This window comes from Lasiosphaeria miniovina (genome assembly GCF_030549165.1).
Source record: "Lasiosphaeria miniovina strain SMH2392-1A chromosome Unknown B0T26scaffold_4, whole genome shotgun sequence".
NCBI lineage: Eukaryota > Fungi > Ascomycota > Sordariomycetes > Sordariales > Lasiosphaeriaceae > Lasiosphaeria > Lasiosphaeria miniovina.
In genome coordinates, this window is record NW_026848223.1 from 4,057,519 (window position 1) to 4,080,112 (window position 22,594).

The window sequence follows — 22,594 nt, forward strand, 5'->3', positions numbered from 1 at the left end:
CATACGACGCTTGAAAGGGAACCCCCGCCCCAAAAATAGAGATGGGTCTTCTTCCCCTCATCTGTGCCCAGTCGCTTCTCTGTGGACCGGTTCTCCCTGTCGATGCCGAGCCAACCTCTCCCACGTCATGTAGTCCCATGACGCTGGACCGATCTCGATGGTATTTGTTTCTAGTCTTTCACTCGTCATATTAACCATCCAAATGACAGCATCTAGTGTGTCATGTCTGCTCGCTACTAGAGGGCGATATGCTCAGGAGGTAAACTGCAACTTTGGAGGATGAGACTGACAGCGAGATCAACCACAGTCGCATCCAAGGACCGGGCAGGCCTTCCCTGTTACCGCCGCAACCGAAGTTGGAGGTGCCAACCCACTGCCGCAAGTAATTCAATCGCCGGGCGAGCACCAGGCACCTGAGCTCCAATACTCTCGCGGCGCCTATCCTCCAGAGGTAGTCCCGCTGCCCAAGTCTAATAACTATCCAGAAGTCGTTACTGAAGTCGTTGATATACCCAAAACCCATACCCGGGCCTCAAACCCAGGAAGCTGGCGTGGACTTGGAAAAAAAAAACATGCTTCATCCTCTGTATTGTCGTATTCGGTATAGTCGTCGTGATTGGAGCTGTTCTGGGTGGCGTCCTGGGCAGTCGTGCTCAGTCTCAGACCTCCAGTGGTGTTAGTCCTCTGACAACCAGCTCCTTTGTCCATGGCGCCACGAGCTCGACGGGCAGCTCAACCTCAACAGCCACTGCAACCCCTTCGCGACTACTAGGGATTGCCGCCGCCGTGAACATGGTAGACAAGCTCCTCGAATTCATGTCTTCTTCTAGAACAACAACTCGGCAGAAACCAAGTACCGAGTCTAGTAAGCTTCTGTCTACAACCACCACTGTGAATGAATTGTAGTTATTGTACAAAAGCACCAACATTATTCCACAACAAGCATCCCGAATGAACAGCTCGGGGCTGAATATCCTGTTAATGTGTCGCTGCCTCCTTCCTCCGAAAGGCCCATGGCATTGGCATCGCGGACCGACAACTCCGGGAACAGCATCTTGCGCCTCTTCTACCTCTGTAAGATCGCAAAAAGAACCGAAACTGCCATGGCGGACCTCAAATGTATCAAAAGGGCAGCGAGCTGCGCAGAAACAAGGTCAAGCATCATCACAGGCGGCTTCAATAGCAAGGTCCACCCCGAGACATCCCTAGCGGCTGTGCGGATAGGAGGCGGGTACATCATCAGATCTACTGCCAATCCGATCAAGAAGAGATGGTCGAGCTCGACGGCGACGGCGCCGACACCACGGTCGGCGGGAAATGGACGGTTGTCGGAGGGATTGCCGCCGCCGACTCGGGCATGGCCGTCAGCGTAGTCCTGGGGCCCACCGTGAACGTCTTTTAGACGTCGTTGGACGGCGGTTTCCTACCGTAGCGGTTTGTTCTAATCTAGACTGGCAGTCCCGTAAGTCTCGATCTAAGCGTGTGGTGGTCGACCGTGGCTAACTGGATGACAGCCCAGACGATCGACTCGACGCCGAAGGGATAGAGCGCCACGACGTCGCTTGCCGCGTGCTATGAACCAACCCCGAACACATACCGCTTCGAATGCCGACTTTTGAATGGGCGCCACTGGCTGGGACGACCAGGTCCGACTGTATTATATGGCGAATGGCATACTCCAGGAGAGTCTCCTCTCCAACGGAAGTTGGCAGGCAACGGCCGCCTATGACGATTAGGTATATATTTACGGAAAGAGAGGGGTGATAGAACGTGAAGTTCAGTCCGGCGTACAAGGGTCAGTCTTCTTTAGCATCATCGTCTACTGGGGCATCCATCACACTTACTTTGTAGTGTCTTGGTATCTTTACCTATAGCCATTCATTGCTATGCATTAGGTCTTGAGATTTAGTAGTTTTTCAGTCGCATAGGGGTTTCTGTCCTTTGTCTAGCTCCGTCTACCTAGGTACTGAGACAAGGCATTTGTGAGAAGATCTTAATATAGACACGGTCATTACTGGTTGCTTGATTTAAATGGTAAGGATACATTGGCCTCACCAGACCCCGTCCTTTTGTCGATCTCTTGGAGTAGTTCAACAGGTTACCGTTGGCACTATCGTGGACCCGAAATTTGTTGTTGGACACGAATCGGGACTTCTCATTCTGATGTGGACCACTCCCGATGAGTAGAAAACACACTGCCCTATTGGCCGAGTGGCAGACAGATGACCCGTATGAGAGGGGTAAAGAAAGAATAGAATGGAATAGTAAAAGGTAGCACCACACTTGAGTTAGGCCGGATGCCCATGGTAATCAATGTTTAAGAATAAGAATTCAAGAATTGCATAAGCAAGCGGTGAGGCACGTAATGAAACGAGAAATTGTGCGCTTGCCGAAGATTATCCACACACCAAGTCCCCACTCGGCAGCCTTACGTAAGAAGGAGCGGCGCGCTCCACGCCTGCGCTAAACCGTTCCAGGCGACCCTAAAGGTCAGGTCAGCCTGCGTCGCGTTTTGGCGGCCAGCGAGCAAAGGGAAAAAGAAAGCTTGTCGAACAGACAGGCATCAAACCCTCAACACCCCAAACAACGATTCGAGGCCCGCGCTACGGCTCCCACCCCATTACCGAACCGCAAACGTAGCGCACCATTACAACAGGCCATTCCGGGCCAATTGCGATATCGCCCTATCAAAGTCCCTAAGGTTGCGCGCAAGCCTTTTCCTTTTCAGCTCGCACTAGCGGGTTTTGCGGGAGCGCGGCCGCGACCTCGCCCTTGCCTTTCCCTGGGCTCGCGATTCCTCTCCCGCCTCTCTCGCCCGAGTGCAGTGCCGTGACGGCCAGCATCAGACCTTGAACCCGAAACAGGCCCACGCGACACAGCACAGTCACAATGGCGGGGCGACTACAGCCACAATCGCAGCAGGCGCTATTCTCGTCGTATGCGCCCAGGCTGCGTGCCTACAACAACTCCCTCCTCGCCCCCGTCTTGCCCAGCGCAGCGCCCTCGAACCCACTCTCGCGCACCACCAAGCGAGGCACCACCATCATCAACTATGCTGAGGACGGGTACGACGATTACGACGACGATGACGACGATAGCCGCCGCCGCCCCACCGGCCTGCGCAGTCTGCGCCGCGATGACAGCGGTGCCAAAGGCGACTTGAGCGACAAAGTCGGCAAGGAGACACACGAGCCCGTCGAGGTGCAGGGTGTGTGGCGGGATTGGATGGGCAAGATGCGCCTCGCCCGCTCCGACGCGCAGAACTACGCCCAGGCTTGTCTTCCTCTCACTCTTATCCCCATCCGGATCGACCTCGAAATCCCAGCCTACATGCCCCCGGCCCCCTTGCCGTTCCCTGCCCCCAACGCCGATCCGAACCACGCCTTCTTCAAGCCACAAGAACTGACAGTTCCCTACCGACTCCGGGACACCTTCCTGTGGAACCTCCACGAGACTCTCATCACCACAGACCAGTTCGCAACTCATCTGGTCCAGGACCTGGATCTGCCGAATCGGGCCCAGACCACTGCAGAGATCAGCAAGCAGATACGGACACAGTTGGAGGAGTATGCCGGCGTTGCCCTCCACCCCCTCTTCCACAACCATCCCAACCGCCCTAGCGCGCCAGACCCCCTCAAGGCTGCCAACCGTCTCGAGCCATCCACCCCCGCGCCCCCACACACGGCGGCTCTGAGCAGGGCAGACACACCCCTCTGGACTGGCAATGCGCCATCGACGCCGGCCAAGTTCCCCGTTCCTGCCACACCCGCCGTGGTGCCGACATCGACTGGGGAGGTCACAGCAGCCGCGACACCAATACCGCTAGACGTCGACGACTTCAGCCCGGACGACACATACCGCTGCATCATCAACCTCAACATCAACCTCTCGTCGCAAGTATACACAGACAGGTTTGAGTGGTCGTTGCTACACCCGCCAGGCACGGCAGAGGCATTTGCGAAGCAGACGTGCGCGGACCTCGGCCTGCACGGCGAGTGGGTTCCGGCCATGACGCACGCCATTTACGAGGCGGTTCTGAAGCTCAAGAAGGAGGCTTGCGAATCCGGCGGCCTCGTACCAGGCTGGGGCGCGGCAATGCTCGGCGCCTCGACCGGCGGCGTGTCCGAGTACCCTAACGACGCGGCCGTCACGGCTGGTGCCGAGGGCGCTGGCTGGCGCTACGACCCGGAGCACCTGGCCGACGAGTGGGAGCCCAAGCTGGAGACGCTCAGCAAGGAGGAGATTGAGAAGCGCGAGGGCGACCGCGAGCGGCAAATACGCAGGCTGCGGCGTGAGACGGCTCGCTTCAGCAGCAACACAGGCATGGCTGGCGGCGTCCCTGTCGGCTTCGGCTTTGGCGGCCTCATCGAGCAGGAGGAGGAGCGTATGGGCCGAGGCGAGCGTAGCAAGAAGAAGCGCCGCTTCCGTAGCCTTTCCCCTCTGGCGGGGTCCGGCACGCCCGGCGGTGGTAGGTTCACGCCGGATGTGGGGGCCCCCGCCGTGGCTGGAGGCGGGTATGGCGGCGGCGGCACCCTGGCCGAGAACGAGCGCTCGTCATGGCGCTGCTCCCACTGTAAGGTTTGGGGAACTAGTGTCTGGGCCGTGCGCGACGGTCCCTATGGAAGCAGGGTAAGTTTTGACCCCACCCCTCCGCCCCTGGCAATTAGTCATTTGTTCTCGTCATCCCCGAGCCTTGGCTTACCACGTCCCCACAGAGCCTGTGCAACAACTGCGGCTTCATGTTTGAGCGCGATAGGAAGCTCCCGCGGTGGAGCAAAAACCTGCATCTGCCCGACAGTCGACCTGTCTAGAAGCCGGTTGAGCCAGCGCCCGTGTCAGCGCCCGTGTCATCGTTCAAAGGAAAGAGACGACCCCGCTAGGGACTATATTCTCTCTAACCCCTTCGTGTGCATGATGCATGCCAGAAAAAGAAAATAAAAAAGCCGATATTCCTTTGCAAGGGGGGCGTTCTGTTTTGGAGACGGCATGGATAACCGAGGTGTCTTTCTATTATTGTCTTGGCGTTCTGCAGGGTGGAAGTAAAGTGTGTGAGACTGTGTGGACTGGATGAGAGAGGGAGTAGTGTGCGGGAGGGGAGAGAGTTGAGAATGGGCCGGCTGGCAAACACAGGTCTTGCTCGCAAACAACATTCCGGTTTCTCTCGTACATGTATTATGTATTGTACCCCATTCAGAGGCACCTTGCCCTGCCTCGTCTACCCGGAAGGTTTGTAACAAGACTTTTGTGTACTGTTAACCTCTTGAGTAATTGATGTAGGGTTATCTGTACGTGTGATTGTTCCTGGCGTGGTTAGTGCAAAGTGTAGGTGTCTTTCTGTCTCCCAGCACTTGTTCTATGCAACGGAGTCTAATTAGCTACAACCATCGAGTTGCTGACTCTAGCCATTGCTAGTTCAACCGTAGCTGGCCAAGCGTAATTACTCAAGAGCTGTTGATGAGCTACCTAGGATAGTGAGTTAAGTACCTGGTAGTTAGTCTGCCTAGTAAAGCTTTTGCGGGTCTGCTCTACGTCATTTCCGACAGCACTGTTGTCCCGACCTTTTGCGACAGTTAGTGCCGAACTCGGATTGGGTATAGTCAAAGACGGCGCGACACTAGGTATCGTGGTTAGATCGGAGGACGACATGATGAGAAAGCTCTCGGGAACCCGATAGACAGGGGCCGAAGGCGGCTAGTTTTTTTGGCGGAAAGTCTTCGGAAGGTCTTGTCATCTGGTTCGGAAAACAATATCCAGGATCTGCGAGGAGAAATAACTGCAGTCATCTAGACCAATATAACGACAGAGCACGGCACATGTGGTATCTATTGGAGGACCAACTGCACCCAGTCAGGCGTCAAGCAGAGGTACTTTCAGAAAATGTCGCCCGGAACCTTGCGAGATCTAAAGGGCCTTAGCACTTTACGGCTTGGCCTGAAGACTTTTCGCCGAGGGAGGGAATAGAGATTAGGATTCCTATTCTAGAATCATGGAGGCGTATCTCTCGTCTAAAAAAGCCTATTGATGGCCTTTCTAGCCGACTCATTTTCGGATTTCCCTCCCTCTTCCCAAGTAATAATTACGCCAAGAAACATGTAGGGACTGGAGGGCAGGTAGTTTCCGAAGCGTCCTAATTCAACCAGTCATTGTGAGCGGTGTTTTCTCTGTCTCTGGGCACTCCTGTTATGCTGTGTCAGTTCCATTCTTCCCTGTGCTCTTGGACCTTAGAAAGGCCAGGAGCATTCTTATGACAAAAGTCTTGTGAAATAGACTCATCGACATATAGATAGGTAAGGTAGGTAAGTTAGGTGGGGGAGTAAGCGAACGCCACTGATCCAGAACATTCTAGATAAGCGAGGAACACAACCAACCCTCTCATATAAAAAGCCCATAACTCAACCAATTCTTTTCCAATTCTCTTCATCTTCAATTCGTTTTATTCTTCTCTTGACAATGGTTTCATATACAGAAGAAGACCTCCGCAAGGCTTGCGAGGAAGCCGTCAGAACACATCGATTACGCAAAGTCGCGCGAAAATGGAACGTTCCACCCTCCACCCTTTATGGCCGTCTACATGGCTCCCTACCTCGAAATGTTGCTCATCAAGATGAGCAAAGGCTTACACAGACCCAAGAGGATCGTTTAGTCGAATGGATTCTTCTTCAACAAGATTTAGGATTGCCCCCTACACATGCACAGATCAGGGAGCTTGCACGCCGTATTCTAGCTGAAAGGGGGGACTCCTTACCACTTGGAAAGGGGTGGTGCCGTGCCTTTCTTAACCGCAATCGAATTTTGAAGACTCAGAGGGCCAAGAGAGTCGATTCGGTCCGCGTCAACTGCGCTACAGAGTCAACAATTCGACCTTGGTTCAACCATTTCCAAACACCAGCTATCAAGGCGATTAAGCCAGAGAATCGCTGGAACAAGGACGAATCTGGTATTATGGAAGGCAGAGGAACCAACGGCCTTGTCATTGGAAGCCGTGCCTTTAAGGCGCTTCAAAAAAAACAGCCTGGAACCCGCACTTGGACCACTTTTGTCGAATGCATCTCAGCAGCTAGCCGTTGCCTTCCTCCTTTGGTCATTTTTAAGGGGAAAAGCGTTCAACAACAATGGTTTCCTTTGGATATGAAGCTATTTCAGGATTGGTTCTTTACAGCAACTGAGAAAGGATGGACTACCGATGAGACAAGCCTCAAATGGTTAAAAAATGTTTTCATTCCTCTCACCAAGCCAGCAAACTCCTCTGAGAAACGACTCCTTATTATTGATGGCCATGGCAGCCACACAACTGCCGATTATATGTGGGAGGCATTCACAAACAATATTCACATTATTTATCTGCCTCCCCATACTTCCCATGTCCTCCAACCCCTAGATTTGGCCATATTTGGCCCCCTAAAACGACTTTATCGCTGACGGCTTGAGGACCTTCTTGCTAACGCCTTTGACGACTCTTCTGTAGCCGGAAAACGTGCGTTTCTGGAATGCTACCAGATTTCACGCACAGAGGCAATTACTAAGAGTAATGCTAAGTCAGGATGGAAGGCATCAGGCCTTTGGCCCTTGAATGTCAACAAACCGCTAAGAAGCCCACTCCTCCTCAAGAATTCTAATACTTCACGCCCCTTAAGAACTACTATAGTTACCCCAGAGGTTCGCACACTCCGTATGCCAATCCTGGAGGATTATGGAGACGATCGGGTGCAGTGGAGGACTCCTAGAAAGGCACGTGATTACGTTGAGCAGGCAAAGAAGTTCGCACGCATCATCAAAGCAATGCCAGCGGATAAGCTCTTCCTCAGAAAGATTGGTAAGGCTTTGGATGAACAGGCCTTTGAACTGGCTATTAGGAAGCGAAAGATTGAAGGTCTAGAACACACTCTCGAATCAATAAGAGCCAGAAAGAAGAAGAAGGTTGAAGAAGATCCAAATACCACCTTTGCGAATATTCAGACTATTCGTGAGGCCCAGAGAGCTGTAGGGCGTGCAGCAGAGGTTTTAGAAGATGCGGAAGAAGCGGATGATTCAGAGGATATCAAAGATTGTATTGAAGTTTTGTAAATAAAAAGATCACCCTTTCTTTTGTTGGAGGGTTAGTTGGGACTCCTGCTTATACAGAATGTTCTAAATCAGTAGTGTTCGCTTACCCCCCCACCTAACTTATGTAGGTGGGCAGATGCAGCTTCGGATTCGTTACTTATAGTATGAACTACCGACCCCCAAGCTGTTCTAGCACTCAAAAGCTCTCCCCACCACAGAAAGTAAAATACGAGTTAAAAAAAAGAAAAACAAACCGAAAAACCCCGGCCAGCTTTCCTCCTCTCCTGCGAGCAAAGACCCAAATCCACCCCTAATTAGCTTCAGCTAATTACTCATCCTCCGAGCGGAACTTGCCAAGCACGGCGCCACAGTTAAACGGCGCCTGGTACGGGCCAAAAAGCAGGGGACTGAGCTAGACGGCAGCGTGGAGAAGGTCGTTGCCGTTGTTGGTGTGACATACGGCTCGGCCCCTCATGGACTGGCTCGGGCGGGCTGGCCATGGCCTGGAGGATCTGCTGGCCCTTGCGAACCACGGCCTGCACGATCTCCTCGGCCGTCTGGCCCTCGCGGTTCTGCTTGGCGGGCTGGCCGACGTGCATCTCGCGCGCTGCGATGTGCAGCGCCGTGTCGCCCAGCGAGGACGTGTCCATCGCGTTGACCCAGCTGTTCAGGGTCACGTCCTCGAGCGCCTTCTTCACCTCGCCGCAGAGCTCGCTGATCATTTCTGTTACATAAAGGGGGTTGTGACCATTGGTTAGTAACTAGGGGTGACTGGTATAAGAAAAGGTGAAGAAACTAGTAAGAAGAGGGGTGAGAGAGCTTGTCGGAAGAGGGTGAAAGAACTTGTAGGAATCGGGTTTGTGTTCTCTAAAAGTAGTTCCGATAACTCAAAAGCTGTAATGTAGAAAAACTAACCCTCGTTTCCGCGGACAGCGGCGTAGTGAAGGCAGGTCCAGCCGAACATGTCTCTCAGGCTCACGAGAATCTCGGCGAGGCTGGTGGTGGCGCCGGCGGGGGTCAGCTTCAGCTTGTCGAGAAGCTGGGCAGCGCTGCTCTGGGCTCTGGTGCCCGAGGATGCGAGGAGGTAGATCTCCTTGTAGACCTTTGACTCGAGATCGTGCGATGCCATCGTAGTTGACAAGTCATCAATTTGGTTGTGCGCCATTGTCCGACTCCATGCGGTCTAGTGGTTTCCTTTACATCGAGATACTTCCTCCTAAGTTTCTAAGCATGCATCATCGAACAATATTACACAACAAGAATACCGAAATTACAATCTAGAATCTAGATGCCCAAGTATCTCTTCAATTATCTTCTGAAGACAAATTCAAAGTGGTTCACAAGCCTTGGACCAGATATTAAGAATGAAAAATCTAAACCGCACCGTGCTTGCCACCACGGTCGTCATAGCGAACACTGCGAGGCGGGTTGTCCTCAGCGAGCCAGCTTGGCTGCCCGTAGTTGCCGGGCTGGTAGTCCGCCATGATATCGCGTCCGCTATGGCTCGCCCCTGAGAGCCGGCCGTCGAGGGGCGGGAAAATCCATCATGGCGCGAGGCTAAGCTGTCGCGGGAGAGTTGTAGTCGACAAACTTGGGAGGCCACACCGACCCGGGAGGATCGTAGACACTAAACTTGGGAGGCGGCTGCGCTGGCATAGGACGCTGAGGACGAGGATTGTGGCCGTCAGACTCGGGGCTCGTGTCAGTCGAAGAACCCCCAGCGAACCTAGACCCAGAACTAGTGGATTTGCCGCTACAGGACTTAAACTTAGGAGGGCTAGTAGCGCGGATGCGGCTGCGCCTCTTGAGCCCTAAAATGCGGGCGAAAAGGCCGAAATACTTTTTTCTTCTAGATTTCTTTCTCGGCTTGTCGTTTTTATTCTTCTTGTTTTCTTTCTCCTTCTTCTCCTTTCTCTCATTTCTCAGCTTGTTTCTAAACCTAGGTGGAGATTGCGGCTCTAGCTCGGGACGGTACCTATACGCTACTAGCGGTTGTGGCGGATGGTAGCCGCCTGCCCAGCCCTGTTGCGGCTGCATTTCGTAACTATCCCTGTTAGCCGGATTGTTCTGGTACGAGATCTGCTTAGGAGGCTTAGATCTGGTAGTGCACTTGGACAGGAAGAGAGCTAGGAGAAGTAAGAAGACGATGGCCATGCCCACAATGATGGTAATCTCGACGCCCTTGTCTATTTTATCTCTGGCCTCCTCGTCTTCATAGTAGCAGACGGAGCCATCCTCCTCCCGATCGAACAGGACGGGCATCGGGAGATGCTTACCTGGTTCTATGTAATTTTAGCCAATTACTGCAACGAGTGAGCTCCTTCGAAGCCTAATCTTCATGTAGTTCAGTTTAAAAACCGAGACGTACCGAGAACCACAGGGCGCTATCGTGCTTAAATTCTCGAACTGTGCATAAAGAGCGTGAAAACTGTGACAGGGCGGATGAACAAATGACTAAATTGAATAGAATTATCTAGGATTTATTGTGAGCGCAGAGTCAAATTTTAGGTAGACAAAGAAATTATTCGCATCTAAACACCACGTTCTGGGCTTGTTGCACAAAGAAATCGCCGGCTAGGCTAGATTTGCACTTCTGTTTCTTTCCCCCAAAATTGTTTTCCCCAACAATAAGTAGGCCCCTAATTGTTGTTTTCAAGACAAAATTAGCACAGCGGACGGCGCATGCCAAGACTCTGCCCCGACTGCTTTTGGACCACGCCTCTCCTGAATTTCCGAAGACGCAGTTCCAGAGTACTACTTGGGTCTAGCTAGCGACATTTTAGACGCAGTCTGGGTACTGGACAACCCACGCCAAAGATCAATTAGGTCATGTGCACACTTGTGTAACGTGTGTGATAAGCGAGATGAACAGACAAGCGAGTTGAACAATTTCCACAACCTCACCACAACTACCCTCAATTACACAACCACAACACTAGGAAATAACAATAACTGAATCGGAAACAGATGAATCAGACGATTCTGCAGCCTCCTTGCACGTACGTGCATTATGGCCAGGCTTGCCGCATACGCCACAGCATCGAATCTTCGTACGAGACCCCCCTGCACCACCACCATTTTGTCGTGTTTCCTGGACCAACTGCCCACCCACAGCCTTCTGATCCAGTAGATCCTGTGCCTCTTGTACAGTAAGTGATCCTCCAAGCCGAACACGTGTTTTCTTGGCTCTCCGTCGCTTACTAAGCCCCTCATTGGCCTTCCGAAGTGCTGAGACCTCTGTACGCAAAAGAGCCACCTCGTGCATCATAGCCATCGTACCTTTAGCTAATCGATCCACAGCAGTCAGCATTGGTGTTGGAGAGCTGCCCTGATGGTTTGAAATTCGAGTTTTGATGAACGCTGACTGTGAGGCAGCCTCTCTCGGGTTTTGTGGCGTTTGGGAGACCCAAGGTAGCGATGTAGTTGGGCTTGTAGCTGGGGGTGTTGGAGTCCGAATACGCACATCCAGCTTGGATATCACCCTCTCTGGATCGTACGGCACAAGGCCGGCTCCAGCAAACCCCCCCTGGATATTCCTTTCCGTAACCGAAGCAAAAAACGCCTCTCTAAACCCACAAAGAAACTCCAGCTTGCTAATATGTGTGATGTTCATCCGCATCAGCTGCTCAATCTGACAGCCGTACGCCTTCTTCAACGGCCCAAAGCAACCAACATCCAATGGCTGAAGTAGGTGTGAAGAGTGCGGAGGCATACAGAGTGTGATGATGTTGTGCTCCCGGCAGTAAGTCTCGAATTCTTCGGAGTGGTGGCTATCGTGGCCGTCGAGAATTAACAGTCGGTATATTCCCTTCGTACGAGATGCTGTGTGGAAATCGAAGTGCCGAATCCAATCCATGCCTTTCTCATTAGTAGTCCAGCCATTGTCGGTTGTTGCGATACGCCAGGTACCCGGAAGGTTGCACTCTTGATACCAGTTAGCAAGGTGATATTGCCCAGCTAAGATAATGAATGGTGGGATAGTCCAGCCTAGAGCATTCACTCCTTGGATGACTGTAGCCCACTCTCGATTACCAGGCTGGGCTTGCTTAGCCCTACCACGGCCATCAGAGGTAGTAACTACCATAGCGGGGATGATAATGCCCATCATAAAGCCGGTCTCGTCGAAATTGTACAAATCTTCGTCAAGGATACCGTACTTGGCCTTCGTGTTGTGCACAAGCGCAAACCACTCGCGAATAACTTTTGGATCTTCGCATTTGGCCCTCTGGTAGTCGTATTTACGCGTAAAACGCGTCCGAAGTTCTGGCTGGCGCTTGACGAAGTTGTGAGCCCAGCGTGTACCGACAGAGGGCGCGTCGCGTTCGCGTAGCAATCGATTGGCCATATCTTCTACGTACGAAAGCCGGGGATGAAATGCGCGCGCACATAGCTCAATGATGTACTGAACAATCGTTTTCTCTTCCAAATCCGTAAGCTTACGCGAATTGGCTGGAGTATCACGTCGTGCAGGTTTGCCGTCGCGTCGGTTGCGTATAGTATTTACCGTGACTTGATATGTTGTTGCTGCAGCTCGAATACTGAGTTTTGGGTCGTTTTGAATAGCCCTGAGGGCCAAATTCACCCTAGCTTCGTATGAAGGAAGAGACATTTGAGTTTGTTGAGGAATTTGGTGTTTTGTAGAGAGGAGGCGCGTCGCGTCAAAAGTGTTCAACTCGCTTGTCTGTTCATCTCGCTTATCACACACGTTATGCGTCTATGAATTTTTTGATACATGATGCATATCATGGCTTGCACTAATATAACCAGGGCAAGTACCCCAGGACTCGACCCCACGCATTGCTCCCAGGAAACATTCAAGATTGCCACAACCAGACCGAATCCCGCGATTTCTCTACCGTAATTTATGTGCAGTCCCCCCCCCCCCCCCCAAAGACCTTGCTTTCCAGGCGCTCATGCAGTTAAATTCACAACCACAATCCAAGGTAGTTAATCATCAGACATCCACCAATACCCACTTTGACACACACATCACTACCATATTGCCGCCTTTCCGGACTTCCAAGTGTAACCGTAACACCGCGTTGCAACCGTCCTCTTCATCCCAGTGCCTAGAAGAATGCAAGGTGACGAACTTGTTCGTCATCATGAACCCCCAACATCTTCCGTATCGGCCGATGCTGCCCCAGCGTCCCAGTCCGGCGCGATCGGCCCTTCTCGGGCCCGTCAAGATCGATCGTACCAGATATCAGGGCCCAGAAGAGGGGGAGGGGGGGTGGGATGGCCGGCTACCGATGTGACGGTCAGTGTCGGTGATCATGGGCAAAGGTCCAGCTAGAGGATAGGTAGGCAGATACGGCAGATAGGATCCCGGACTTACACGGCAAGAAATTGTACCGGGCATTTTATTTATTTTCTTGTTTCACATTGCATATGGCATGTCCAGCCAACAAGGACGCTCCGGGGCCCGTGTGGCATTAAGTGACCCTCTTCTCGGAGGCACCCGTGGCATGGGCCCAAATGGATGGGCTTCTTGGGGCCGATTCTCCCACCAGGGCTCCTCGTTAGTCCTAGCCCGCCGCCTTTGAGGCTGCTCCGGACTTCGCGCCGGTGTAGGTGACCTTGCCGTATCGAGGGATGTTCCTCGACGGTTCGGCGATGAAGCGCTGGGCGACCCGCTGGCGTGTGACCTGCCCGTAAAAGACTTGGCATAGCCAGACTTGATATTGCTCGGCATCTGTGTTGGTAGTGGGGTGGTGTCGTAGTAGGCAGTCTCGGTTTGGAAGAAGACAGGGGGGCCATTCGAAGTGGATGGCCTTCGAGTACGGCCCTGGACACCGGCCACCGCAAGCGTCGTTGTACTCGAGACGGACCGCACCGAGGCTTCTCGGCTCTGTGTGGGCCGAGAGAAGTTGGATCGTAGAGAATTATTCCTGGCCATCGAGGGCGCTATCGACGGGGGTGAACCAGCCCCCGTGGGATCGAAGCGCCGGACTGGGTCCCAACTCGAGGCCGAGTCAAAACGCCTAATGGGTTCCCAGCTCGAGGCGGTGTCTACCCTCCTCAGCGTCTCGTTGCTAGCGGCCGAGTTGTAGGTTAGGGCTGAATAGGATCTCTGATGGCTCCTACGGTTATGAACGGGCGGGGGCATGCGAATTTCGGGTGCCTTCTGCTGGCGGGCGAGACGCTTCTCCTCGTCCGGGACTGGGGCAACCCACCCCCGCTCCTCAAAGTAGGCACGAAAACGAACTCGGCATTTCCTAAAAATGCTGAGAACGGCAAGGACCGGGACCCAGCAAAAGCACACAACCAGGGCAATGGCGACGAGAGTCGTGGTTGGGTTGCCATTCCAATCGCCATACGCCATCTTGGCTTCTCTGCTATCGTTAGACGGAGATTAGGTAGAGAAGCTTGAAGCTGGACTTTGGCATGTTTGCTTTCGCAACCAGGCGGCTAGTCACAGGCGAGAATGGCTGCCCAGCAGGCTCCCGGGTCACACCCTCGGGAGTCGGAAGCCATGGTGTTTGAAAGTTTGGAATACCTTGCAGCGATCAGGCTTTCCAGTTTGCTGGGAACCGAGGGAGGGTGCAGCCACATGCATGTGGGAACCTTAGCCAAGGCACGGGCGGCCTTTGATGACGACAGGGTGACGTCGTCCTAGGGTGAGCATAAAAAGCTCAGCTCCTCAGGTCCCATGGTTTTACGCACAAGTTATGCTATTGTGATTGCGGAGAATTTATATGCCCGCTCCGATGTAAGCAGCACCCGGGTAAGCTCCGGGCGGCCAGCCAGCCTTTTAAGTCTCTCTATAGAATCGGGAGGCTGGCGCCTTGTCAGCAACATGGTCTGGGTCTTGGCGTACTTATCAAGGGATGGAGCGGAGATGATTGTTGTACCACTGGAGATGGTTTAGCCAAAGAACCCTCTCCGCGTAACACGCTAAAAATCACATATCATACCGATACGTCACCCGCTTGCGGGCGTTGGGTTGACCCATCCAAGCTGCTCTCTCCGCATAACTTCTGCTCATACGCGAATACAACAACCTCATCGATGACGAAGCGCCCATACGAGACGAGAATCTTCTAGCTTCTTCACACCATCTCCTTCCTCACTTGTCATTGTCACCGTCTGTCACGACGCTCTCCAGGCCAGACAGCTCATACAAGGCGATAAACCGACAGACCACGACAGAGACTGTGTAACGGCCAATCACTATCAAGGCATCGTACACAGAGATGAACTGTATACTGGCAAAACAAAGGAAGCCGAAAATAGTATACGATGTCGTGGCTGCCGACGTGAGCATGGATAAAACAAGAAACTGCTTTCTTTCATCCTTAGGAGTCGACAAGGTGATGCTCTTTTCGGACGACATGGTGAACTCGGAGCGCAGAACTGAGCACGACGATGACGTTGCCGACGAACTGTCCTTTACGCAGATGAAGGAGCGCAGACATAGAGCCCCAACGAGGTGCGCAGCGACGCCCATAACGACCCAGAGGCTCGGTAAGTATATGGCACCGGACGAGACCATGGTCACGACGCCGAGGCCGAGCTGCCACGAAACGTGTAGTGTGTTGACGAGGGCGAGCAGTGCCGTGGCATACTCGGCCGCGAGAACAACGGGCTGCGGGGGGGTGCCGAGGCTGCGAAATCGCCCCTTGCGCCGGTGCAGAATGTCGACGGGCCGGTTGTATTCGAACGGCTGCAGTGGGGAGGCGACGGGTGAGCCGGTCACCAGGAGGAGAGTGAGTAGGGGCCGCTGCGCAATGACGATGAGGAGGGCGCTCTCCTCGGTACCCGTGCCGAGGAAGGGCAGCGCAACCGGCATAATGCCCAGCAACGCACTGGCGCTTTGCATGTTGGACTTGACAGAGTCTGCTAGGGAAGATAGCAGGCACTCAATGACGGGTTCGCCGGCCGTGGATGTAGCGTTGCAATAATACTGGCATACGCCGGCTTGGTTATCGAGGTACGTTGCGTACTCGTTCGAACAGTTTTTTTCAAGAGCCGAGTCTAGAGGATAACGGTAGTATGGGTACCAGGAGCGAAACTTCTGGTCGTCCTCGGCTACGGCGGAAGGTGCTAGGCCGATAACTACCCCGAGGAACGCGAGGCTGAACTGCATTACGGCGGAGACGAGCATTTTTGTGGGTATAGTGACGGATGAGGAATGGATTTTCCGAAGGATTTCGTGCGGGGGCCGTATGTTATAGTCGGGGTCTAGAACGAGATTGTCATCCCCTCCAGTCTCCCACCCTACACCCGACAGCCGTCCGTTCGTATCCTCATACTTGCCGTTGCCCGAAGTGATTTTTTGCACCCACGCCGGCATGGAATACGTACCTGCTCGGCCTGTGCTGCGCCGCCCCCACAGAAGCATGCCGATGCGCCCTGGGGGCGGAGCTAATCGGGCGTAAGCTTTGGCTCTTCACACTCAGAAAATGCGCGAGGGCAAAAGCGTTTCACTCACCAGCACTGCCACAAGAAAAGTGTCAGCCAGGCAGATTCAAGGCTCAGAAGTAGTGACTTTGGATTTCGGCCACACTGCTGCCTAGCTCGAATCGTAAAAATCCCTCACCACAGTTTGTGGCTGCATCGATGTTCCCATGATTATCGATACCGTTGCGCCGTTGCTTGTGCACTCATCGAGGTTCAGATGGGGCGGCCATCTAGGAATCAGTTACGCAAACCGGGATGGCGGTGGCTGCCACTAAGAGAGCGTTGCAGCCGAAAGTCTATAGTCTTCTTGAAGCTTGACATTGCAACAACCCGGGCGGAAGTGGCGATGCCGTGCTTGAGCTGCATTGATTTAGCGTCGTAATTAGCATCCCTTGGCAGCATCGTTAGTCGTGTTGATAGGTCTGGGTTAGAGTAACTAGTTCTAGAAACATGGGGTATTAGCTAAGAGGGCTGTTTTTGATTGTAAAGACATAAGCAGCCATCACCTCAGCCGCAAGGCCGATAATGCAGCATGATTACACAGCCTTGAAACAAGCAAATGAGAGCTCAGTTCGGTATGCCATGGAATTGAGTTGTGTCGTCCGGGCCTGTAGACCGTCGTGGGGGGGCGGGGTCCTGAGACAGAGACTGCGTACTCTCAACAACCTCTTTGCCTCTGAATGATTTGCTGGGGCATTCCCCTCACAGGGCTGTCATCTATTTTCTCGACACCCTTCTTTTGATGGCTTCCTCCTTTGTCGCACTGACTGCAACCTCCGAGGGAGGTGAGCCCCTCGCCTTGGAGTTACCGGTTTCCAAGTTCGGATTTCCATGCATCGAGTCCCTCTAGCTGCCGAATAAGCGTTTACCCTCAATCTTCCCAGTCGGACTCTTTCGGGGCTTGGGCATGCCGAATTAACGTAGGGGAAATATCAGAGCGGGCTACGGCAGGCTGTGCTTCATGTGCCTTGCTCCAGGAAAGAATCGATTATGCCGTCCTGAATATGGGCCTGCTGGTGTTGCAGCTGCTGAGAGTTGGTGATCGAGGCTGTTCACGCCAACTAGGATTCTTCATCCTCCTCACAACGGAACGAGATACTGTACTTTAGAATTAGCCATTCTGTTCTTTGTTGTCAGCTTGATAAATAGGCTGATGAGCGGAAGGGAATTCCAGCATTCCGAGTGAATTGAGCGGCTGGCCAATAGGATGTTCATTTCCTGGCGATACATCCTCCGACCAAAGCTTTCACTGGGCCCAAGAGCGGCTTCGAGAGTGCCACGAGAGTCACTCCCCACCCAACGAGGCCATATCGTCCCCCTTGCCAAAGCGTATCCTAGACGTTGGGCTTTTTGATAACACGGTGCGCTTGCACATTTCGGCCGGAGAGACGGTGGACTACACCTGACTGCTGGGGGATTATTCCCCGGCTTCGGATTCTGGCTAGTAATCTCACCTCTCACTGCGAGTCGATTGACTGGGCAGCGCTCCCCCCCACCTACAAAGAGGCAATAGCTTTTGTCCGCCGAATGGGGATCCGGTACTTGTTGGTTGACAGTTGGTGTATCATCCAAGACGACGAGGACGACCAGCGGGAAGAGGCGGCCAAGATGGCGTCGATCTACCAGGGCTGCTACATGACACTGGTCGCAACAAGATCGCCTGATGACGGAAGCGGTCTCTTCTCTGTTGCCCCAGACAACATGGTTTATTGTTGCCGTCTCGGTTGCACGGCGGACCAAGGTGGATGGAGTCGTCAGATCAATGCATTTGTCCGCGTCGAGGCCTTCTATCAGCAGATGTCGTTAGTGGACTAAATTTTTGACGATAGGCCATTGCCGGTCTCACTATTCTCCCATGGTTGGTGCTTTCAGGAACTTCTTCTCTCCCCGCGACTTTTGCATTTTGGCTCTCGGCGAGCTCGCGTGCGAGCTGGTAGACCTGCAGTGTGTACCTGCAGTGTGTACCTCAAGGTAACGACATGGCGGGAGAGCTCGCGTCCGCGGTTATTACCTTGCGAGGTAGGCTGTTAGCGACCAGGCTCACCTACCCTTGGAAAATCGGGCGATCCCGGTCGGCAACTTTATCTCAGTCTATAGCCTCGACTTTCTCACTGAGCAGACAGGAAACAAGGGTGCGACCTATGCTGACTATAGTTTCATGACCCCTGGAAAAGGTTTTATAGAGTCAGGTGCCCTTGTGCATTGCCTCTTTGTTGGAGGGGAGACTCGACATGGGTCCAACCTTTTCCTGGTTTTGACATGTGTCAGCGAGAGCCGTGCTGAGCTTGAAAGAATTAGCATGGCAGAGTCATATGACTTGCGAGATTTGAGACTTGATGAACCCGAGGAAAATGTGTTTTCCATCATCTAAACCCACTCTCAGGAAGTTTTATGCTCTCTTGCCAAACCAAGCGGGTCTCATCAGCACACATAACGAGGTGGTTGCAGTCGGGTATTCCAAACTCCAAATTGAGCTGCAAATTCCCAGAGATTGTAGTCTTTGCGCCCGCAGCGAGATGACATTGAACGGTAGGTACACTTGCACGCAACTCGAAGAGCCACAATTGACCACATGGGAGACGCAAGAAAGAAACAGAAAAGTGCTTGGAGGGTGGAAGGAGTTTCTTTCCCCGTACGGATTCGTGGAGGAATTAATCACAGGTGTCCATTCAAAACTTGATCCAATGCCCAAAATTCGGTCGGCTTGCCACTGCGGCTGCTTCGGGGAGTAACAACCAAGTGGGATGGGACTTGGATTCGACTTGGAGTAAGGCAAGGAAGGTACTGGCGGCCAATAGCCCCAAAGGTTGGAGCAAAGTCGCGGAAAGCGCCTGCCGTCGATGACCAGCGAGCAACGAGCTTGCCTTGTCTAAATATGGTACCGACAACAGATGGCGCGCGGCAAGGCGGGGAGGGAAAATTATACGGTACAGGTACAGTACATACAAGTTTTGAAACAGCCATCTGCAACAGCGGGCCGACAAGGACTGCCAAATTGGGAATGACATGTGCCAATTTACGCATATTGCCAAAATTACCACTTTCCCGGTTCTCGAAGTCTTGCGCGGCTCGCAAAAGCTTGAGCCTCAGCCAATTTTCCAACGACATTCCATGAGCAAGTTCATCGTACCGTAAGCGATATTGCTCCAACCAGACAACGGGCGAGCTAGGTAGCTGGGTTCCCTCGGCTGGTCGCTTCCTCCTGAGCGTGACGCCTGCCTGGGTCGTCATTGGACTTGGCGACAGAGAAGTTTTTGCCCTCGCGCTCATCAACCCCTGCTGCTTGTTCGGGTTACTAACCACAAGAGGATGTTGCACGGACAGAGACCCAATCGATCGACGCCACAGCCCGGGGATGTCGGGAACTCGGAACCAGAAAAGTGCGGGGTGGGAGAAGTCGGAAAACAAGAACTTTGTTCGTAAGACAATCCGTCAGCGTGGGGAAGCGGAGAGGCAGGCAACGAAACGCCCTGCTAATTGCGCCCGGCCGGCAGCCCAGCAACGATGCAGTCCGCGGAATGCAAGTGATAATTACCTGGAGATACGGCACTTCGGACCATGGCAGCTCGAGCTTGGCGCTGGTTGGAGAAGCGACTTGTGGGGTGGTTTGGATTCGCACGGCGGGCCGCTGCTCAGAGCGGGCAAAGTCGGTTCGGCGGATGGCCTCCGTGAGACCCCGGTCACGACTGGACTCGACAAGACATGCCCGCCAATGAGCGGCACTTAGCCCTGCCATCGGCGCGCAACCTTAATCTATCGAATCGTTCGGCTCCACGCTTTCCCAGCCCGTGCCCGGTCCAGTCTCCCTAAAAACAGGCCCGCGGCGTGACATCGTCGCTCGGCTCCCCGGCCATGGTCGACCGTTTGGGTGCCAACGACGAACCTGCGATCCACCTTCTCCAATCTTGCCTCCTCTTCGTCCTGGGCGCCCCTCTAGAACGAGCCCTAGAGGCCTCAACGTCTACCCATGCCTCCCCGTGTGTGTGAGGGGTAAGCTCCTAGAACCTGGGGTTCAACGTACCGGCGGCCCAGGGATGACGGCCGACCAGGTCTTGAACCTCGCCTCACACTAGCCCTCCTCCTCATCGATCTTCCGGCTTCACCATGTCGAGGTAACGCTGTCCATTATGGGCCATGGTGGTGACCTGTCCGGATGGTCGCTTGCGAGTCGCTGGAGCATAGGCGGGCCGGAAGCCGTCACCTCGTGCCCGCGACCTCGTCTTCCCATGGCCAAGTTTGTCGGGTTGTGAATCCACTCCAGGGCCGCGCTTCCTGCTCTCCCGGCCTGGCGGCGATAGGGAGAGAGTACGAGTCACTGCGGTCGGTCCTGGGCCTGGAGATCACGTATATAACCCAACATGGTCGAACCCGATGCCTCGTTCTGATTTTGAAGTCTCCATCCTCAACCACACCCTTCTCTATCCTAGGCATCTCAAGCTCCTCCGGAAATCTGCCACCATGTACGCCAAGTTCGCTACCCTCGCTGCTATTGTGGCCTCGGCTGCTGCCCAGCAGGCATGCTCCCTTACCGCCGAGACGCACCCTGGGATGCAATGGTCCAAGTGCACATCTGGAGGCAGCTGCAGCACTGTCGCGGGGTCCGTCACCGTTGATGCCAACTGGCGTTGGACTCATGCTCTCACAAGCGCCACCAACTGCTACGATGGCAACAAGTGGAACAGCACCATTTGCAGCACCGACAAGACCTGCGCCGCCCAGTGCTGCCTCGACGGCGCCGAGTACGCCAACACGTACGGTGTTACTGCCAGCGGCAACTCGTTGGGCCTCAAGTTTGTCACCAAGGGCCAGTACTCGACCAACATTGGCTCGCGTACTTACCTTATGGAGTCCGACACCAAGTATCAGGGTATGTGCCATGCATTTGTGAAGCTCGAGAACTTTGAGGACGTTGTCGATTAACCAGCAATTCACAGGCTTCACCCTATTGGGCAACGAGTTTACCTTCGACGTGGACGTTTCTAACCTTGGCTGTGGTCTCAATGGCGCTCTCTACTTCGTCTCCATGGATCTCGATGGCGGCCTCTCCAAGTTCTCTGGCAACAAGGCCGGTGCCAAGTACGGAACAGGATACTGCGACGCACAGTGCCCTCGCGACCTGAAGTTCATCAACGGAGAGGCCAACATTGAGGGGTGGAAGAGCTCATCCAACGATGCCAATGCTGGCACGGGCAACTACGGCTCTTGCTGCTCCGAGATGGACATCTGGGAGGCCAACAACATGGCAACTGCCTATACTCCCCACCCGTGCACCGAAATCGGTCAAACTAGGTGCCTGGGCGACGCTTGCGGCGGCACCTATAGCAGTGACCGCTACAGCGGTGTGTGCGACCCTGATGGCTGCGACTTCAACTCGTACCGCATGGGCGACACCGGCTTTTACGGGCAGGGCAAGACGGTTGACACCAAGTCCAAGTTCACCATTGTTACCCAGTTCCTCAAGAACGCCGCCGGCGAGCTCTCCGAGATTAAGCGCTTCTATGTCCAGAACGGCAAGATCATCCCCAACTCCAACTCCAAGATCGCGGGCGTTACCGGCAACTCCATCACGGCGGGTTTCTGCGACGCTCAGAAGACTGCCTTTGGCGATGTCGGCGACTTCAACCGCAAGGGTGGCCTCGTTCAGATGGGCAAGGCGCTCGCCCAGCCCATGGTCTTGACCATGTCCGTTTGGGATGACCATGCCGCAAACATGCTCTGGCTCGACTCGACCTACCCCACTGACAGCACCAGCCTCGGCGCTGTCCGCGGTGCCTGTCCCATCACGTCGGGTGTGCCCTCCGATGTCGAGTCCCAGGTGCCCAACTCCAATGTCATCTACTCCAACATCCGCTTCGGCCCCATCAACTCCACCGTTGCCGGCCTCGGCGATGTCGTCGTCCCCAACCCCGGCACTAGCAGCTCCAGCTCCATCAGCACCCCCAAGCCCACCAGCTCCACCTCCATCAAGTCGACGTCGAGCACCAGCGTCACCCCCACTCCCACCAACGCCGCAAAGGCTGGCCACTGGGAGCAGTGCGGTGGTATTGGATTCAGCGGCCCGACCTCGTGCCAGAGCCCGTGGACCTGCACTGTCTCGAACCCCTACTACTCTCAGTGCCTGTAAGGCAGCGGCGGAAGAGGGTTACGG

General features: G+C 54.0%; 8 protein-coding genes across 8 annotated transcripts; 4 read left to right on the forward strand and 4 right to left on the reverse strand.

Annotated features, from left to right (window-relative positions):
• Positions 1 to 761: 761 nt before the first annotated feature.
• On the forward strand, positions 762 to 1,402 carry B0T26DRAFT_802929 (uncharacterized protein; the record flags this gene model as incomplete). Its single annotated transcript, XM_060447072.1, has 3 exons — positions 762 to 865; positions 907 to 1,074; positions 1,188 to 1,402. Exons 1-3 carry the CDS (start codon positions 793 to 795, stop codon positions 1,400 to 1,402), a joined length of 456 nt encoding a protein of 151 aa, XP_060296747.1. The 5' UTR covers positions 762 to 792.
• Positions 1,403 to 2,889: 1,487 nt separating this feature from the next.
• Positions 2,890 to 4,811, forward strand: B0T26DRAFT_741109 (uncharacterized protein; the record flags this gene model as incomplete). The annotated part of the gene is made up of 2 exons (XM_060443926.1): positions 2,890 to 4,629; positions 4,716 to 4,811. The coding sequence occupies 2 exons, from the start codon at positions 2,890 to 2,892 to the stop codon at positions 4,809 to 4,811; spliced, it is 1,836 nt and encodes a 611-aa protein (XP_060296748.1).
• A 3,603-nt stretch (positions 4,812 to 8,414) lies between these two features.
• On the reverse strand, positions 8,415 to 9,172 carry B0T26DRAFT_751944 (uncharacterized protein; the record flags this gene model as incomplete). Its single annotated transcript, XM_060445453.1, has 3 exons — positions 8,415 to 8,425; positions 8,504 to 8,767; positions 8,959 to 9,172. 3 exons carry the CDS (start codon positions 9,170 to 9,172, stop codon positions 8,415 to 8,417), a joined length of 489 nt encoding a protein of 162 aa, XP_060296749.1.
• A 428-nt stretch (positions 9,173 to 9,600) lies between these two features.
• On the reverse strand, positions 9,601 to 10,305 carry B0T26DRAFT_751945 (uncharacterized protein; the record flags this gene model as incomplete). The annotated part of the gene is made up of 1 exon (XM_060445454.1): positions 9,601 to 10,305. One exon carries the CDS (start codon positions 10,303 to 10,305, stop codon positions 9,601 to 9,603), a length of 705 nt encoding a protein of 234 aa, XP_060296750.1.
• Positions 10,306 to 13,240: 2,935 nt separating this feature from the next.
• On the reverse strand, positions 13,241 to 14,531 carry B0T26DRAFT_309538 (uncharacterized protein). Its single transcript, XM_060434303.1, has 2 exons — positions 13,382 to 14,531; positions 13,241 to 13,289 (listed from the first exon to the last, which is right to left on the reverse strand). The coding sequence occupies exon 1, from the start codon at positions 14,366 to 14,368 to the stop codon at positions 13,424 to 13,426; it is 945 nt and encodes a 314-aa protein (XP_060296751.1). The 5' UTR covers positions 14,369 to 14,531; the 3' UTR covers positions 13,241 to 13,289; positions 13,382 to 13,423.
• Positions 14,532 to 14,921: 390 nt separating this feature from the next.
• On the reverse strand, positions 14,922 to 16,157 carry B0T26DRAFT_711457 (uncharacterized protein). Its single transcript, XM_060442040.1, has one exon. The coding sequence runs from the start codon at positions 16,148 to 16,150 to the stop codon at positions 15,113 to 15,115; it is 1,038 nt and encodes a 345-aa protein (XP_060296752.1). The 5' UTR covers positions 16,151 to 16,157; the 3' UTR covers positions 14,922 to 15,112.
• Positions 16,158 to 17,627: 1,470 nt separating this feature from the next.
• Positions 17,628 to 18,739, forward strand: B0T26DRAFT_711460 (uncharacterized protein). The gene is made up of 3 exons (XM_060442041.1): positions 17,628 to 18,233; positions 18,293 to 18,525; positions 18,596 to 18,739. Exons 1-2 carry the CDS (start codon positions 17,974 to 17,976, stop codon positions 18,381 to 18,383), a joined length of 351 nt encoding a protein of 116 aa, XP_060296753.1. The 5' UTR covers positions 17,628 to 17,973; the 3' UTR covers positions 18,384 to 18,525; positions 18,596 to 18,739.
• Positions 18,740 to 20,904: 2,165 nt separating this feature from the next.
• On the forward strand, positions 20,905 to 22,570 carry B0T26DRAFT_646148 (glycoside hydrolase family 7 protein; the record flags this gene model as incomplete). The annotated part of the gene is made up of 2 exons (XM_060437786.1): positions 20,905 to 21,313; positions 21,381 to 22,570. 2 exons carry the CDS (start codon positions 20,905 to 20,907, stop codon positions 22,568 to 22,570), a joined length of 1,599 nt encoding a protein of 532 aa, XP_060296754.1.
• Between the last annotated feature and the right edge of the window lie 24 nt (positions 22,571 to 22,594).